The sequence below is a fragment of the Pelophylax lessonae genome (assembly GCF_965119305.1).
Source record: "Pelophylax lessonae genome assembly, chromosome: 4".
NCBI classification, from domain to species: domain Eukaryota; kingdom Metazoa; phylum Chordata; class Amphibia; order Anura; family Ranidae; genus Pelophylax; species Pelophylax lessonae.
In genome coordinates, this window is record NC_138771.1 from 492,294,442 (window position 1) to 492,311,661 (window position 17,220).

At 43.4% G+C, this 17,220-nt stretch overlaps 1 protein-coding gene across 1 annotated transcript in view; it reads left to right on the forward strand.

The window, feature by feature from the left end:
* The window catches only part of LOC309553688 (protein mono-ADP-ribosyltransferase PARP12-like), a 95,761-nt gene extending 88,824 nt beyond the window's left edge, over positions 1 to 6,937 (forward strand). Inside the window, exon 9 of the mRNA XM_082255039.1 lies at positions 6,511 to 6,937. Within this exon, the coding sequence (XP_082111165.1) occupies positions 6,511 to 6,797 (287 nt within the window). The 3' untranslated portion in view covers positions 6,798 to 6,937. The remainder of the gene's footprint in view (positions 1 to 6,510) is intronic.
* The last annotated feature ends 10,283 nt before the right edge of the window (positions 6,938 to 17,220 follow it).

Sequence of the window (17,220 nt, forward strand, 5' to 3'; positions counted from 1 at the left end):
CCGCCAAGGAGCGCGCCGCAAGCCTCGCTGTGAAGACCGGACAGCGATGCCTGGGAGAGAGCGCTGCATGGAGGAGACGCCGGGTCCATGTGATGTTCATGGCATAATCTCCGGCTACGAAGGGGCTGTAAATTGCCCAAAAAGAGACCAAAGCACAACGCATCCCGTAGGGGAATAAGTCAATGCACAGGTGACTGCAGGGACATGAGACCGGGTAAGTGAAATTTACCGGATAATGAGGCCTACTGCTGCATACGATCTAGGATCAGCAAGCCTTTAATTGTTCCCTTACTGACAGCCCTGTTAACAATCTGTGTCTGGGAGTAGCACATATGTTAAATAAGAGAGCGAGTTAATCGCTTTGTTTCTCTCTTTTATTGTTGCAGGTCGTTCCTCGGCCCAGAAGGCCTCTGTCAGAGCCTCCTCTACTTTAATAGCACAAACATGCTGGAAGTGCGGTACTGTGGAGTAGTCTGTTTTAAAGCCTTGCACACAAACCCTTTGAGCCATATATGTGTTGATAAATTGGCTGAGAGTATCTGTTTTAATGAAATTTTTCTTAAATCAGTGCAGGAGGGTTGCCTAATCCAGTCCTTGTGGACTACAGCTGCTACTCATCAGAGCTTAACGCTTGTGATCACAGATTAAGATAGTCTGTCTGCTCTGGAATGTATGTCTCTAGAGCAGGACTCTTTCCACTTTTCAGAATCTCAAAGACATTTCCTCTGCAAACAAGGAATAAACGAGATTCAAGGAAAGACACTAGCCAGCCCAGGTCCTTAACTAAGTAAGGAGGGCTCGGGCGGTAACAGAATTAAAGAGAAAAAATGTTCCAAAATAAAGGACAAAAATCTCTTTTTCCTGGAAACTGTGGTGTACTGGGCTATGCTCGTAAATAAAAAATTGCGGGGTCATGAGCCAAGACCCAACCAGGCTAAACACTTTCAATTTGTATGCAATGGCAGGCCCTTGCACTACATTGAAAAGGGTAAATCTGAAGGAAATCTACCAACAAAAGTTGGATGGTGTGTGTCAGCTTTAGACTGACTGGGTGTGGTGATATCTTGCACAGATCCTCTGATTCATTATCTTGATCAGCTGTAGCTGCAAGTTAACCATCCCCACCTAAAGAGGAGTAATCTCCCCTAAATAACTTCCCACGTACGAAGTATTTAGGAAATGAGATCTTTTGAGTGCTGGTCACAATAAGGACAGAGCACTTGTTAATAGGAGGCATGAATTGCTAATTCTTATTATTTGGTTACAGCTATAGCAGACACCTGCTTACTATCTGGCCAAAAAAAAAAAAAAAAGCTTACTGAGTTTATCTCAGTAATTAAAAGCTCACAAGACATCGTAAAGTTTCCTATCCATAGGGGGGGTATGATGTCGTACTTAACAGACTCAGCTGTTCAGTCAGTTATAGCCTCTGCAAGAACAGCGGCTCTCATGAATACTGCTAGGAGAGCAGTGTGTGCAAAGTTTATGAAGGAGATGTCTCTTCCAAGTTAAGACTTTGTGCCTGGCCTGGCAAAGGATCTTTTTTGTGGATCAGGACCTGAAGGATGTCTATCTAGATCCTCAGGGAACAGGTTATCCCAATTTTTTTTCTGCAATGGAAAAACATCTCAACCAGCCCGATGTCCTCCAGATCATTCAGAGAGAATACAGACTGAAGTTTTTCTTCTCAGCCAGTGGCAGAGATAACTGTATCATATCCCTCAAAGAAAAACCCTGTTAAAGGGGATTCAAGAGTGGATGGAGCAGAGGGTAAATACCCCTGTACCGTGAAATTAGGTCTTCAAAGATTTTTTGATTCTCACGCATTGTGGTACAAACCCGCAAGTAGATGCCGTCGTGTTGTATATCCCAGATTTTATGACTACTCTGGATTGAAAAGACGCTTACAGGCAGGTTCCAATTCATCTGGAACTCTAAGCATTCCTAGGATTCGCAGTGGGGACTGCAAATAGGACAGCGGGTGGAAAATGTCTGTTTTCATCCTCTGTGTTTACAGGGGACAGATCATGAGGATGTTTGGTCGGATTACAGCTTGTATCCCAGCTGTAGAGTGGCCCAACTACACTCACGAGACCTTCAATATTTCCACCTGCTCTCTTGGAACAAGAGACAGAAGTCCCTAGACAAAAGTCCCTTTATAAAAGGGAAGGACAACTGGGAAGAGGAGTTCCTCAGTCGTCCTGTCATCAAACGGACAGAATGGGAACTGAATCCCAGAATATTTTCAACTTCTAGTCCAAATGTTTGGTAAACCGGAAGTGGATATGTTTGCCACTTGACAGAGCAAAAAGTAAAACCAGGTCCTCGCCTGGACATAACAAAAGGATATGGTAGGCTTGGATACCCTAGCACAGCCATGGCACGCTAGGCGAGCATATGCCTTTCCTCCTCAAAATCTGATTCCAAGAATCATACAGAGACTCAGTGGATGGCTGCAACTGCGTCTCATAGTGATTGCCCCTTGGGGGCCAAAGAGATGGTGGTTCGCGACTGATATCCCCATCAGTGACCGCTCCTTGGAAACTAACGGAAGTTCCAGATCTGTTAATACAAAGGACTCTTATTTCACCCCAGGCCACAGGTAAAACAGCCTGGGTAGTGAGCGCCAAGTCCTGAAGGAGAAAGGTTGTTCAGACAGAGTCAGTGATACCCTCCTTTCAAGTAAGCATCCTAGGAGCAGTCCACCATGTGTCCATCTGGTCCAGTCAAGATACATTCCTAAAACACTATTGTGTGGAAGTACTGTCGCAACAAGACCTTGCCTTTGGCAGAAAGGTTTTACAGGCAGTGGTCCCGCCCTAAGGTAGGCCAGTATGGATTCCTTTATTATCCTCCCAAATGTAGGCCGTCCTGGAAGGATGAAAGGAGAAAACTTACCGTTCACCGGTAACGGCTTTTCTCTTCAATCCTTCCAGGACGGCCGGCCTACTTCCCGCCCTGTGTGGTGGTGAGTTCTAAAAGAATATGTATATATAAATGTATATATATGTAGCTGTTTGATTGACTATATTCCTTAAAGTTCGGTTGAAAACTACTTTCCTATTACTGGAGCTAAGGATGGGTGGGACCCTTTCAAACAGCTGAAAATTAGTTGTGTTTCCTGTGAGGCGGAGCCACAATCTCCCAAATGTAGGCCGTCCTGGAAGGATTGAAGAGAAAAGCCGTTACCGGTGAACTAACGGTAAGTTTTCAGCTCCCACTAAACAGGACCAAACTAGTGAAAGTTTAGACATTCATCCTATTACCTGGACAGTCAAAGTTTGGTCTGAACCAACATACAAAGTGGTTGTGCAGGCTTTATATTGTCACAGTTCTGTTTTAGAGCAGCAGAGGGGTGAATTTGTGAATCATGCTGCAATGTTATAGTAAATCTAAATCGCATATTCCCCTTGCATAGTGTACCAGAATAGACCTCTTTGGGTGGGATGCTCTGACAGCTGACACTGACTAGAACGTAAATGAAATGTTGTCAGCATACCACGTGCGTGTGTTGTTAGATGTCTGATGAAGAGGTCCTTGCACAGTTCCAAAACATTGCACTATGATGACTGCAACATAATCCAAGGTGTGTCTATGACATTTCATATACAAAGTATATCACTGCTTCAGTTTAGCATTGCCATGCTGTTCAACAGAATTGATAAATCTCTCCCAGTGTCTCTAAACTCATACTCCCACTATCAGTTACCACAAGTAAGTAAGCTAAATTAGAGTGGACCTAAACCCATAGAGTGAAGGTGTTATAGGGAATATCTATAATGCAGTGCACTTCCTATGCTATAGCCTCCTAGCTGTACAGTATATTTGGAGTGTGGGATTATCCAAGGCACAGCTAGTTCAGCAAGTCTAATCAGGTTCATTGTGAGATTTTATATAATTCCTGTGATGCTCACTGTTCTCTTTGCTGGAGGGGAAGTTGTACTGAGGACCTGCAGTGCAAGGATCTCCTGCTTCTGAAGCATTCATATACCTCTCAATTTTAGAATGAGGGACACTTGAGGCTGATGTAAGCGTGCATGTTGTGCCAAAAAGTGGGTGTGCCCAGATTCTAAAAAGTGGGAGGGGATTAAGGGGCATGGTTAAATAAAAACCACCTACCCCTACCACCATCCCTCCCCCATCATTACACAGGACCTCTTTTCCATAATGCCCCCCATACTAACCCCATCATTAAACACAGCAGTTATTGTTTAGGGTGGAGTGGCAGGTAGGGGGTTATTTTGTTTAGGGTGGGGAAGCAGGTAGGGGGGGGGGTTATTGTTTAGGGTGGAGAAGCAGGGAGGGGGGTTATTGTTTAGGGTAGGGAGGCAGGGGGGGTGTTATTTAGGTTGGAGAGGCGGGGAGGGGTTTTTTTAGTTTAGGGTGAAGAGGCATGGAGGGGGTTATTGGGTTACTGTTAAGGGTGGAGAGGCAGGGAAGGGGGGTTATTTAGGGTAGAGGCAGGGAGGGGGGTTTATTTTTTTAGGGTGGAGAGGAAGGAAGGGGAAATGCAGGAGGGGGGTAATATGGGTTTTGGGAACTCTACAGCTACCAATCACTGCCGTGCACTAAATCCCCCAGCAGCCCCACCCTCCCTCCTCCTTGAAGCTCTGCAGCAGCTATGAAACCCAGGGAAAGTTATCAGAGGTGGGGGAGGGGAGCCTTGCTCAGAGCAGGACACACCACTCACCGGGCAGAGAAGTCACTCAGCAGCCACATGCAGAGGAGCCCGAGGAGGGGAAGCATGTCCCCGGGAAGAGTCGCCCACTGAGCTAAGGGGGGCGGGCGGAGCCTATTTTTTTTTTTACTTTACAACCCCTTTGTTTGATGAAGCCATCCTACACTGTGTAAGAGGACTAGAGTTAGGGTTAGTTATAGTGGTAATTGTTAGGGTTAGAACGTTAACCCTAACAATTACGGCAATACCGATCACTAATTATTACCACTAACTCTGAGGCCTGGTTCACACCCAGGTGCATTTTGCGTTTTTCAATGCACGTTTTTGATCCCTTGAAGTCTACGGAACCAAAAACCAGAAAAAACGTCCCTGGCCCTTTCCATAAAATGCACAGATGTGAACCTGACCCATAGGAAACCATGTTAAGACTAGGTTCACATTAAGCACTTAAGCCCCGAAAGATTTTACCCCCTTCCTGACCAGGGCCTATTTTGCGTTTCGGCACTGCGTGACTTTAACGGACAATTGCACGGTCGTGCGACGCTGTACCCAAATGAAATTGACGTCCTTTTTTCCCTACAAACAGAGCTTTCTTTTGGTGGTATTTGATCACCTGTGCGAATTTTTTGATCATGCGCTATAAACAAAAAAAGAGCGACAATTTTGCAAAATGAACAATATTTTTCTCATTTTTTATATGAAATTCCCCACAAAAAAATGTAAAAATCAATTTTTTTTTAACATTTTAGGCCAATTTGTTTTCTGCTACATATGTTTGGTAAAAAAAAATCACAAAAAGCGTATTTTGATTGGTTTGCGCAAAAGTTATTGCGTTTACTAACTAAGGGAAAGATTTTTGTCATTTTTATTGTTTTTTTTTTTTTTAACGAGTAATGGCGGCGATCTGCGTTTTTTTTTTTTTTTTTTTTTTTTTTTTTGCGGGACTGCGACATTGCGGAGGACAGATCGGACCCTTGACTGACATTTTTGACACACTTTTGGGGATACCAGTGACATTACTACAGTAATCAGTACTATACATATGCATTGTTACTGTAAAAATGACACTGGCAGGGAAGGGGTTAACTTTATTGGAGAAGGAGGGGCTAAGTGTGTCCCTAGGGGCATGCTTCTAACTGTGATTGGATGTGGCTTTTCATGTAAAAGCAGAGATCTACGGTCCTACATAGCAGGACTGTATGATCTCTGCTGTTACACAGGGGAGATGACAGGCGGCTGTGTTTACATTAGCCGCCTGCCTTTCTCCCGGTGTAACCGACGATCGCGAGTGAGCGGCGGACATCGGGTCCGCCGCTCACACGTGCGGGGGGGTCTGTGAGCGAGCAGGAGCGCGCCTCCGGCGGCTCGCGCTCGCTCCCTAGAGCCTCACCGGCTAGTGACAGAGATCTACGTCACTTTGCCTGTGAGGGGCTGACTGCCGACGTAGATAGATAGGCAGTCGGCAAGTGGTTAAGGTCGTTTTGAAATCATGCAAGTTCAGCTGAACGCGTAAGATTTCAAGCCGGCATTTCAGTCTGACTTCAGGGACGATTTCACACACATCTGTGTGGGTTCCTGCACAGATATCTATTAAAATCGTCCTCCGAAGTCGTCAAAAGTAGTACAGAAACTACTTTTGGGAATCGGTGCAGCGCCGCAAAGTCGGCGTTGCACTGATTTGGACGATGCAATTGTCTCCGATTCTACAAATCGCATGTCAAAGCGGACCAATGTGAACGTGGGCTAAATGGACTGTAGTATTTTAGGCATAAGTGTGAAGCCATAAATCTGTACTTCATATGTTGTTAGTTTATTTAATCTTTCTCCAACAGGCAGTTACTTTGCAAGAGATGCGTCCTATTCCCACTATTACACCTCACCATCTCCCAATGGAGTACGGACAATGTTTGTGGCTCGTGTGTTGGTGGGGGACTTTATCGAAGGGAATTCCACAATGATGCGCCCACCTCAGAAACCAGACAGCAGCCAGAGATATGACTCCTGCGTGGATAAATTTCACAATCCGTCCATCTTTGTAGTGTTTGAAAGATTTCAGGCTTACCCGGAGTACATTGTGGAGTACGAGAAAGAACCTGTGTGGGCCCGGCCCATGAGTTGAGAGGGGGGGGAGGCCAAAAGTACTGTTCCTGGTATAAAAAAGTTTATTTCAACAGCATCTCCTGTTCTGCTAGCAGATTTATCCAAAGCCTTCTTGAACTTCTTCATAACTACAAATTAAAGGCTCTACAGTTGGCAAGATTTAGGTTTTGATGTCATCATTCACTCTAAATCCGCATGATTTTTTTGTGGGTCTCTTCTGCTATTGCTAAGTAGCTATAATGACCCAAAGACATCAGATTCTGCCTGTTTCAGAGTTCCAGGTGTTTCCACAGCTATTGAAACCCAATTCTGGGCTCCTGCCACCCAGTTTCCTATTCCCTAACCTTTTCCAGATTTCTTTAGGCCATTCCCTATCTGGTTAGAGTATAGACCAAGACATGGTAACAAAGCTTAGTACTCCCAACTGTTCCAACTTCACCTCTTCAACAACTAATAGGTTGATGCAGTCCTCACTTTTCCAGCCATTGGTGTACCTACCGACATTGGAAGCAAATTTTGGGCAGTTGACACCCCTTTTTACCCAGCCCCAATTTTACAGAACCTTTCTGGGGTCCCTTTTCTGTCCCCTTTACTACCCCATTGCAACTTTTACAATTAGGAAATATGTATTAAGTGGTGCTGTCTCAAAGGATTACAAAGCAGCTGATGCAGAGACATTGGCCCATGCATTCCTCCTTGATATCACATGACCAAGCATATGAGGCACAATTAAAGGCTCTGCATTGGTCCTCTAACTTTCCTACATGGTTTTCTTGTGGAGGCTCTTGTGACAGAACCCCTCTGCTTGGCACACTTCACCCATCTGTGAGCTTTACATTGAGGTGAAGGAAGAGGAGGGCTGGGACTTGCCACAGGTGGAGAGGCCAGAGTGTGATTCAAATTGCTGCAATTCAGTACCTACCACAATCCCTATGATGTCCCTAATGTTGTCCTGGAAAACACTCCAGCCTAAAGCTGGATACACACTATACAACTTTTGTGGTTAGATTTCCTTTAGATTTACCTTCAACTATGTAGTGCAAGGGCCTGCCTGATTGCATACAAATTGAAAGTGTTTAGATTTGACCTCATATTATATGGTTTTGGTAAATCTAAAGATAAAAATCTAAAGACAGTTGTATAGTGTGTATGGCCCATTAGAATCCGAACAATTTCCTCCATCCAACAGAATTGTGAAGATTTAGGTTTTATATCGTTGCAAGCATATAGAATAACTTAGTATTTACTTTAGTACTTAGTATTTAAAATGTGTATAACACTGTAAATGAACATGGTAATAATGTGATAATCATACTTTTTAAAAGAGCCACTCTCCAGCAAAAAAAAAAATGCAGGCAAAAGCACAGAAACAGCATTTTAAATAATTACTTGCAGCGTTTTCCTTTTCATACCCATTTTTTTAATGACTTGCAATATGCCTCTGAATTGGCTAACCAATCTGACTTCAGTTTCCCACCTGGCACAGCTCTTCCACCCCTCCCTTTACCTCCCTACATAATCTTTTATGTAGCTGCTGGGATAGGAGGGAAGGGAAATACATCTGTACTCTGCAGCCACTAGATTACTTCCATGGACCCCCAGTATGTGTGCAACCCCCTACGCAATGTTTCCCGGAGGACGCTATCCCATCTGTAGATGCTGTCAAGGAGAGGGGAAGGAGACCAGCAATCATTGCTGATGTTCCCTAGCTAGAATAAATCTGGAAGCAAAATATATTAAGTCACTTCAAGGATCGGCTGTCATTTTCTCGGGCTGCTATAGCCTGATGCTATTGGAGTATGATCTGTGCACCATTCGCTTCAGTGGAGTGTAAAGGGGACATCAGGAATCTAATAGGCCCCCTGATGTCTCATTAACCACTTCCAGACCACCTGCCACATATATAATGCGGCAGGGTGGCCGGGGTTCGCAAAATCACGGACCTGCCAATCGTTCTGTGGAATAACAGAACAGCAGCCTGCCTATGTAAACAAGGCAGACCGCTGTTCTATCACAGAGGAAGAGAGATCTTGTGTTTCAGCTAAACTGAAACACAGATCTCTCTTTTCCTCTAGCGCATCCACTCCCCCCCACAGTTATAAAGCACTCCCTAGGAGCACCCTTAAACCCTTGATCGCCCCTGGTGTTAACCCCTTCCCTGCCAGTGTACTTTAGCACTGATCACTGTATTGGTGTCACTGGTCCCCAAAAAGTGTCACCTGCCAACTGTCCCGTTTTTCCCGGGACAATCCCGGCAAATAGGAGCCTGTCCCGGGTATTTTACATTGTCCCTGTTAATCAGGGACAATGTAAATCATTTAAAAAAATAAAATAAAAAAAGTTTTAATTTATTTTGTGCCACACAGTGTCGCTCTCACCCCAGCTAGGAGTTGTAGTTCTGGCAGCAGGTTGTCTCTCTCTCTCTCTGCCCGCTCACTCTTCCCGCCTGTCGCAAATTTAACGTGTCACTGAAGGCAGGGTGTCAGCATGGTGCACTTTCCAAAATCCGCCAGCAGGGGGAGGCAGAGCACCTTCCGACAAGCTGGAGGCCTCACACTCCATTAATTACTACTATCAATAATGTTTTTTTATAGATATAATTTATACACCTGTTAATTGATACATATATATAGTTTTCTAGCTCTAGATAAATGTGTGTACATATCCGTGTATGTGTATATATGTATGTGTGTGTGTGTATGTATATATGTGTGTATATATATATATATATATATATATATATATATATATATATATATATATATATATATATATATATATATATATATGTATATGTATGTATATATATATATATATATATGTATATATATATATATATATATATATATATATTGCTCAAAAAAATTAAAACAGACCTCAATCCTCAATGGGAAAATTCTCATGCTGGATATCTATACTGGTATGGACTTGGTATGTATTAGGATAATATGGACTGGGTAATGTGTTAGGATCTATACCGGTATGGACTGGGTAATGTGTTAGGATCTATACTGGTATGGACTGGGTAATGTGTTAGGAAGGAAAGGATGCTACATTGTTTTATGTAAATGAAAATGATCACCCTACAGAGGGCTGAATTCAAAGACAGATGAATAAAGTGTGAAATGTGCTCAGGTGTGACCATACAAAAAATGGAATATGTAAATCTAAATAAAGTATTAGGTGTAAATAAGTACAATAAAACCTAATTATACCAGATAGTATAATCCTACTTATTTACACCTTGCACTTTATTTATATTTACATTTGACACTTTAGAATTGCAGGGAATTGTGATGAGAATTTTAAACTTTGGGCAGAAGTAGTGCAGCTGAATGGGAGAATTATTCCAACTCTGCTACTTTGGCCTTAAGTTTTCAATTCCCTTTTCAATTTCCTGTAATTCTCTCTTTATGAAGTAAACTCTATAATCTGATAAGTAGGCGGAGATTAATTATGCGGAGTGGGCGGAGCTTCAGGGAAGTGGGTGTGGTAAGTAATTGATAGCTGTGCTGCAAAGTGTCCCTGGAAATGTTTTTTCAAATGTTGGCAACTATGCACTTAGGGTCAGATTTGCCTGCTGCAATGTCGCAGCCCCACTAAAAATCGCTGATCGCCGCTATTACTAGTAAAAACAATTTAAAAAAATAAAAAGTCCATAAATGTATCCCATAGTTTGTAGACGCTATAACTTTTTTGCACAAACCAATCAATATACACAGGATTTTTTTTTTTTTACCCAAAATATGTAGCAAAATACCACCAAAAGAAAGCTCTATTTGTGGGGAAAAAAATATACATCAATTTTATTTGGGTAAAGTGTCGCATGACCGCGCAATTGTCAGTTAAAACAACACAGTGCCATATCACAAAAAATGGCCTGGTCATTAAGGGGGTAAAACCTTCCAGAGCTGAACTGGTAAAAGAGAACCTTACTTTCACTATAAATATGCTATCACAAGGGGCTATTGATCCGCCAATGCGATAACCATAACCCCTCCCCCAAAGTAAAAAAAATAAAAATTTGAGTCCCGCCCCAATGTGCACACACATACAAATGTAACTAAATGGTGTGGGGAGCAGAAGAGGCTTGCTTTCAGGCTTTCTCTCCCAGACTGAAATGTTGTATAGAGTAGACAGTGGGTGTGTGTGTGTGTAGGGGGGGTTGTGAGGTGAGTCATTTGTAAGAGGGTGCAACAAAGTCAATAAAACACATGTAAATCATATCTATATATAATAAATAAGTGCCTTTTATAAAATCCTTATCTTCCATCTTTTTTGTTCCAAATATGGCCACTTTTCTGATACTGCCACTTGTCCCCACTGGGAGCTCATGTGAAGGGGTGGAAACGCAGTAGCACAACTGGGAAACAGGGACAGTGTGTTGTCACTCTAAAACAAGATATTCTGAACAAGGACTTCCATGGCCAGGACACTAGGGCGTATTTTAAGGAAAGCTGCCGAATTTGGAAACATTTAAAGTTACTTTTAAAATTATACATTTGTGCAGGTGGTTGCCGCTGTGGGCGGCACCTGTTCCTGCACCTGCAACCAACCGCAGAGAAAAAGCTGTGTGGGGGTAACATTAATCCTAAGTACTAGTCCTAGGAGTACTGAGGCAGGGGGCTGTGAAAAAGCTATGTGTAGCATGCTGCCAGCCCCTGCCACCAGGTTTTTTTTTTTTATTCACAGTAACCATGAGATAAAATACATTTCAGGAATATTCCTTTTATCACATTGTTTTTCAAATCTATGTACATTACATACTATAATTTAATCTGTTCTGATATTGTTGTTTTACTAACCTGACAGCTTACTATTCTAAATTGGAAACCTTCATTTTGATTGCAAATATTAAAGATTCTAGCTACCAACAAGAATGAGTCCTTACATTTAGTGCCGGTTCACACTAGGGTGACCTGTGAGGCGACCTGGTCGCCTCACAGGTCGCTGCAGGTCGCCTCCCATAGGGAAGCTACAGACCCGTTCTAATAGGAGCGACACAAGTCGCTCCGACCTAGAAAAAGGGTCCGGAGCTTCTTTGGGGCGACCAGGAGGCGACCGCCATAGACTTCAATGTTATGAAGTCCGTGGGGGCCGCTCCGAGGTCGCGGCGCGCTGCTCGCACCGCGACCTCGGAGGTCGCGGTGCGAAGTAGCGTCGCGGTAGTGTGAATGGGGGCTTAAAGAGCACCTGTCATTTCAGATCCATTATAGCAGTGCCTATTAGCGGGCATCCACTCACCTGCTGCCGCCACATCCCTCACATTGTTGTGTAACTGCCCCATCACCAGCCATCCCATTAAAGTGAATGGGACTGTCGGTGAGTCAACAGCAGATCAGAGGTGGAGCTGCTGCGGGACAGAGATGACAGTTGCTCTTTTTAAAAGTATGATTTAAATTGAGTTGATTTAAATTAAGCCTTTTCACTAGTGATTTAAATCATGATTTAAATTGGCTTGATTTAAATAAAATCCACCCTACCTGCCACTATCAATTAACTGTCTGCCTTGCATAGACAAGCACAGAGAACTAGTGATGCAATCACTGGTACTAAAATAAGGTATGTAATAAAAAAAGAAAAGCAAAGGTTTTGTTTGAACATGTCATTTACCATGTTGAAGAAGAGAGAAAGGATGAACCAGGGAAGGCAAAGAAGAGGAAAATAAATATTCAGCTTTATTGTCTAAATTTTTAAAGCTGAGCTCCATAAGCAACACTACTGTTTCAGCAAAGCACATGTAGTGATGTGGGATGTAGTGATATGATACATTTTCTCTGTTTATTTACTAAGTGTATCTACTAACTTATGATGCAGTGTGTGTGTGTGTGTTTTGCCCATTTTACAATTACTGCTGCTGTAGCCTCTGTACTTTGTGATGAGGTATTTAAAGCAGTTTCACATATTTTTTCACTAGGTATGTTCTCCATCTTTTATCGCTGTCTGTGTCCCCCATGTTAGAAAATAAGAGAAATCAAATTGTTTTCAGCTGATGCCAGAACAACCAGTGACAGCCAAAACAATTGTTCCTACTGCAAAAATGTTGGCATTGTATTTTCAGTCCAAAGAAACAGATTATGCAAAAATACATTCAGAAAAACAAATTATTAAAAAACAAGGCATATACTTACAGAGGTGAAAGCAGATACAGCATTTAACATTGAATAGTGCATTCCCGCCATCCACCCGGTGGGCGTAGTAATGTCACAAATTCAGCCCAACACGTTTTGCTGTCAAACAGCATCATCAGGGGAGCAGGAGCGCCGGAAAAGCACTACTATTTTTTACATGCTGTATCTGCTTTTTCCCTTGGTAAGTATATGGTCCAATCTTGGAGCCTGAGGCTGGTGGAGTCCTTTCACCATGGATGGATGCCTGTGGATGGTCATTGATAAACATGCGTGTTTGATCTCTGTTATGTGGATCCAGTTAATTTGGTAAGAGGCCATCGTTGTCTGTGGTAGAGGGCACAAAGTGTTTGGTTGGCTTTTCAAGATACCTACACTTAATCAATGGATGGCTATTTGTTTCACAGATTATTTTTTGAACTCTTTGTTGCTTCATGAGCTGTACTGAAGAGTATCAGATCACACCACAGAAATCTAAATGTATTTTCATATAATCTAAAATAATATATGTGCAGAGCTAGTGCCTGATGATTTTAGTGTTTCAACAGACAAATGTCCAAACTAGGAAAATAAACCCTCAGATAGTGATTGAAAATATAATACAATTCATTATAAAAATAAAGTCCACATAGTGAGCCCAAATAGAGATTAACAGTCAAATGACAGCTGGGTTATCCACTGTGTTTGAATAATTCCTCCAATGGAAAACGTAGAGTCAGAGGCGTAACTAGAACCTTCAGGGCCCTGATGCAAGTAACCATGAAGGGCCCCCCAGACCCCTGGCCGGGGCCCTTCCCTTCAAGCCCAGGGCTCTTCCCACTAATCCTGGGGCTCTTTACACTCGTTGCATGGCCTTTTATTACGGTCCCGCAGCAGGATTCTTTCACAAGTTCTGCAGTGGGCCCACTTCCTGCAATCTTGGGGCCTCCCCACAGTGGTGCAATGCCAGGGTCCGGTCGCAAGTGTGACCTTTGCGATCCTGGAAGTTCACCCACTGGTTTGCTACCGGGCCCCCTGGAGCATGGGGCCCGGTAGCGATTGCAACCCCTGCAACCCCTGTAGTTACGCCCCTGCGTAGAGTGTCAGAACACTCACAATAGCCAAGAAACAGCAGTAAAAACAAAGATAATACATCCCAAGTGTTGTCAGATGCTTCTTTACAGTGATTTCCCTCCACTAATCTATGCACTCACCGGAAGAAGAAATCAGATGAGCCTTGTACTGCTGTTAAGCGGTATGGTGAAGATGTGTTTTTTTTTGATGGTTCTATGGTCACTTCCCATGCTCTATACACTGTGTAAAGAAGCTCACCAACAGGAGCATAAGTATTGTTCATATAGTGTAGTATGTATTAAATAAAATGAAGGTGCATGTATACACAAATAAAAATTTCACATCTAGAGAGTGACATTTTGCCCATTCTTCTTTGCAAAACAGCTCAAGCTCTGTCAGATTGGATGGAGAGCGTCTGTGAACAGCAATTTTCATGTCTTGCCACAGATTCTCAATTTAATTTAGATCTGGACTTTGAATGGGCCATTCTAACACATGACTATGCTTTGATCTAAACCATTTCATTGTAGCTCTGGCTGTATGTTTAGGGTCGTTGTCCTGCTGCAAGGTGAACCTCTGCCCCAGTCTCAAGTCTTTGCAGACTCAAACAGGTTTTCTTCTAAGATTGCCCTGTTTTTGGCTCCATCCATCCTCCAATCAACTCTGACCAGCTTCCCTGTCCCTGCTGAAGTAAAAAAGCATCCCCACAACATGATGCTGCCACCACCATGTTTCACTTTGGGGGTGGTGTGTTCAGGGTGAAGTGCAGTGTTATTTTTCCGCCACATATAGCGTTTTGCTTTTAGGCCAAAAAGTTCAGTTTTTATCTCATTTGACCAGAGCACCTTCTTCCACATGTTTGCTGTGTATCCCACATGGTTTCTCGCAAACGGCACTTCCTATGGATTTCTTTCAACAATGGCTTTCTTCTTGCCACTCCTCCATAAAGGCCAGATTTGTGGAGTGCATGACTAATAGTTGTACTGTTTACAGATTCTCCCACCTGAGCTGTGGATCTCTGGAGCTCTTCCAAATTTACCTTGGGCCTCTTGGCTGCTTCTCTGATTTAATGCTCTCCTTGCCTGTCCTGTCAGTTTAGATGGACAGGCATGTGTTGGTAGGTTTGCAGTTGTGCCATACATTTTCCATTTTCAGATAATGGATTGAACAGTGCTCTGTGAGATGTTAAAAGCTTGGGATTTTTTTTACAACCTAACGCAGCAGGTTGAACGAAAAAAAAAAAAAATGAACAAATTCACCCATTAACACATTTGAGATGGATGGGGGGATCACTACTTAGGTTCAATTATAAAAAAGTAAATATCAAACTGTGTAGTGGTAAATTAACCCAATATATCACAGGTTCCAGTAATTAGCAGTATGCACAAAAATGAGTAAATAAAGGATTAGGTTAATCACAGTTCACTAGACAACATTTTCACTAAGCTATAGCATAATGGAATGGAGCTCTATGCAGCAAAATGAGAGTAAACCTGGTATTTCACAAAATCAGCAATACGTAATGGCATTAGAAAACAGTTGATACGGCAATAATTCCTCTGTAAACAGTAGGCAATATCTTTAGAATGCACTCTATATAAATGGCAGAGATGAAATTTAAAACTCCTTAAAGAGGTATCTCTTACTGTGGACAGTAGGCAATGTTCTTGGGAAGCAGTCTTAAGCCCTAGTTCTTCAGCCGGCTAACATTGAGCCTCAGTCTTTATGGTGGTGCACTTAAGTATAGTCCCAGTAAAGTCTGCATGCAGTAAAAAATGCAACTGTTTAGATGGAATGTCTCTCTGTGCTCAGTCTCTGCTCGAAGGAACAGGTTAATGGAAGCAGTGTACTTTCACCAGTCCCAGCAATACAGCAACAGGGGTCCCGCAGTTCAGTTGTCAGCTCACTTTTGGAACTGCCTGGAGTGACTCTGGTCCACAGCAAATAGCCACAGGCTTGTAGCAGGTTGATGTGCACACAGGAACAGTAAGGTGCACACCTTGAAATTTCCTCGGTATTCAGCTTAGGAAAATGCAGTTCTCTCTCTTTATACCTGACTTGCGCTTGGTAATTGTAGTCCAATAGTCCATTAACTGCCATAGTGAAGTTTATTTCCTGAACATCATCTCCCATGATTTAATGCTGCCAACCATCATGTCTCTTGAGCGCCTTCTGCTTGTTAGCTCCCACTGGCGGATGGAGGCCAAGTAGTGTTAACCCATTCGGCTGAAGTCAATTGGGAGCACTGCAGTATCCTAAATAGCTCTCTGTCTCTGGCCAAGCACCTGGGTACACCTAGTGTTGGATAGGTCCATATCTATGTAGCACACTTTAGCTAGTCTGTTGGGTGTAAATAGGTTTTGTTAGTGTAGGAAAATTGACTTTGATAGGAGCCAGGCCTGGGTTGAATCTGGGTCAGGGTTAAGTGACTCGGAGAGGCTGAATGATTTTGCATGCAACATCCATGATGCCTGCCCCTGCTTTCTGGAACCTTGGAGAAGCTTCCAGAAGTAGTGGGTGGAAGCTACGAGAAGCTGTTTGGCATGTTTATGAGGACCTCGACCAATCCCCAGAAAAAAGGGTCTGGAAGGGGTAGGCACCATATAAATAGGCATGAGCCATGCCAGCAAGGGGTAGTCTGGTGGAAGATAGAGATGGAGTGCTAAGAAGGCTGTCAGAGGCCCTTGCAGGGCCCCCCTAGTCTGGGTGAAGGGATGACCTTGGGCCTCGGGCTCGGGGTGCTGGATGGACCGGACCCTCTACAACACAAGGAGGAATCCTTGCCTAGAGGCAAAAAAGCAAGTGAGAGGTCAGCAGGAGCAGGTTGGCACGTTCGGGAAATATCCTGAGAAGTCAGCTGTGTGGACTGGTGAGTGTGCAGTCTGGTAGGACTGTGGAGAAGTTAGCAAAGAGGGCTAGTGAAAGGGGTAGCTGCAGCAAGGTGGGTTGGCAAAGCCTGAAGAGATGGTGCTCAGTAGCCACAGGGATGTATGTTGGACACTGACCTTTTTGCTACACACCAAGGGGCCTCAGGTTCCTGCCTGTAATGCAACAACAAGAGAAGGGTGCACTGACCTTGTGTAGGGAATAGGAACCAATCGCCTCCAGTGGCAATTTTGGCTCTGAGGAAGAGGGTCCTCCCTCCAAAAACGTAAGCCAGGTTATTGCGGATGCCATCACGCCATCCAGCAGTAGAGAAGTGTTTTGGAGCCGATTGATTCCTATTTCCTACATGCATGGTGAGTATAATGTATGCTACCT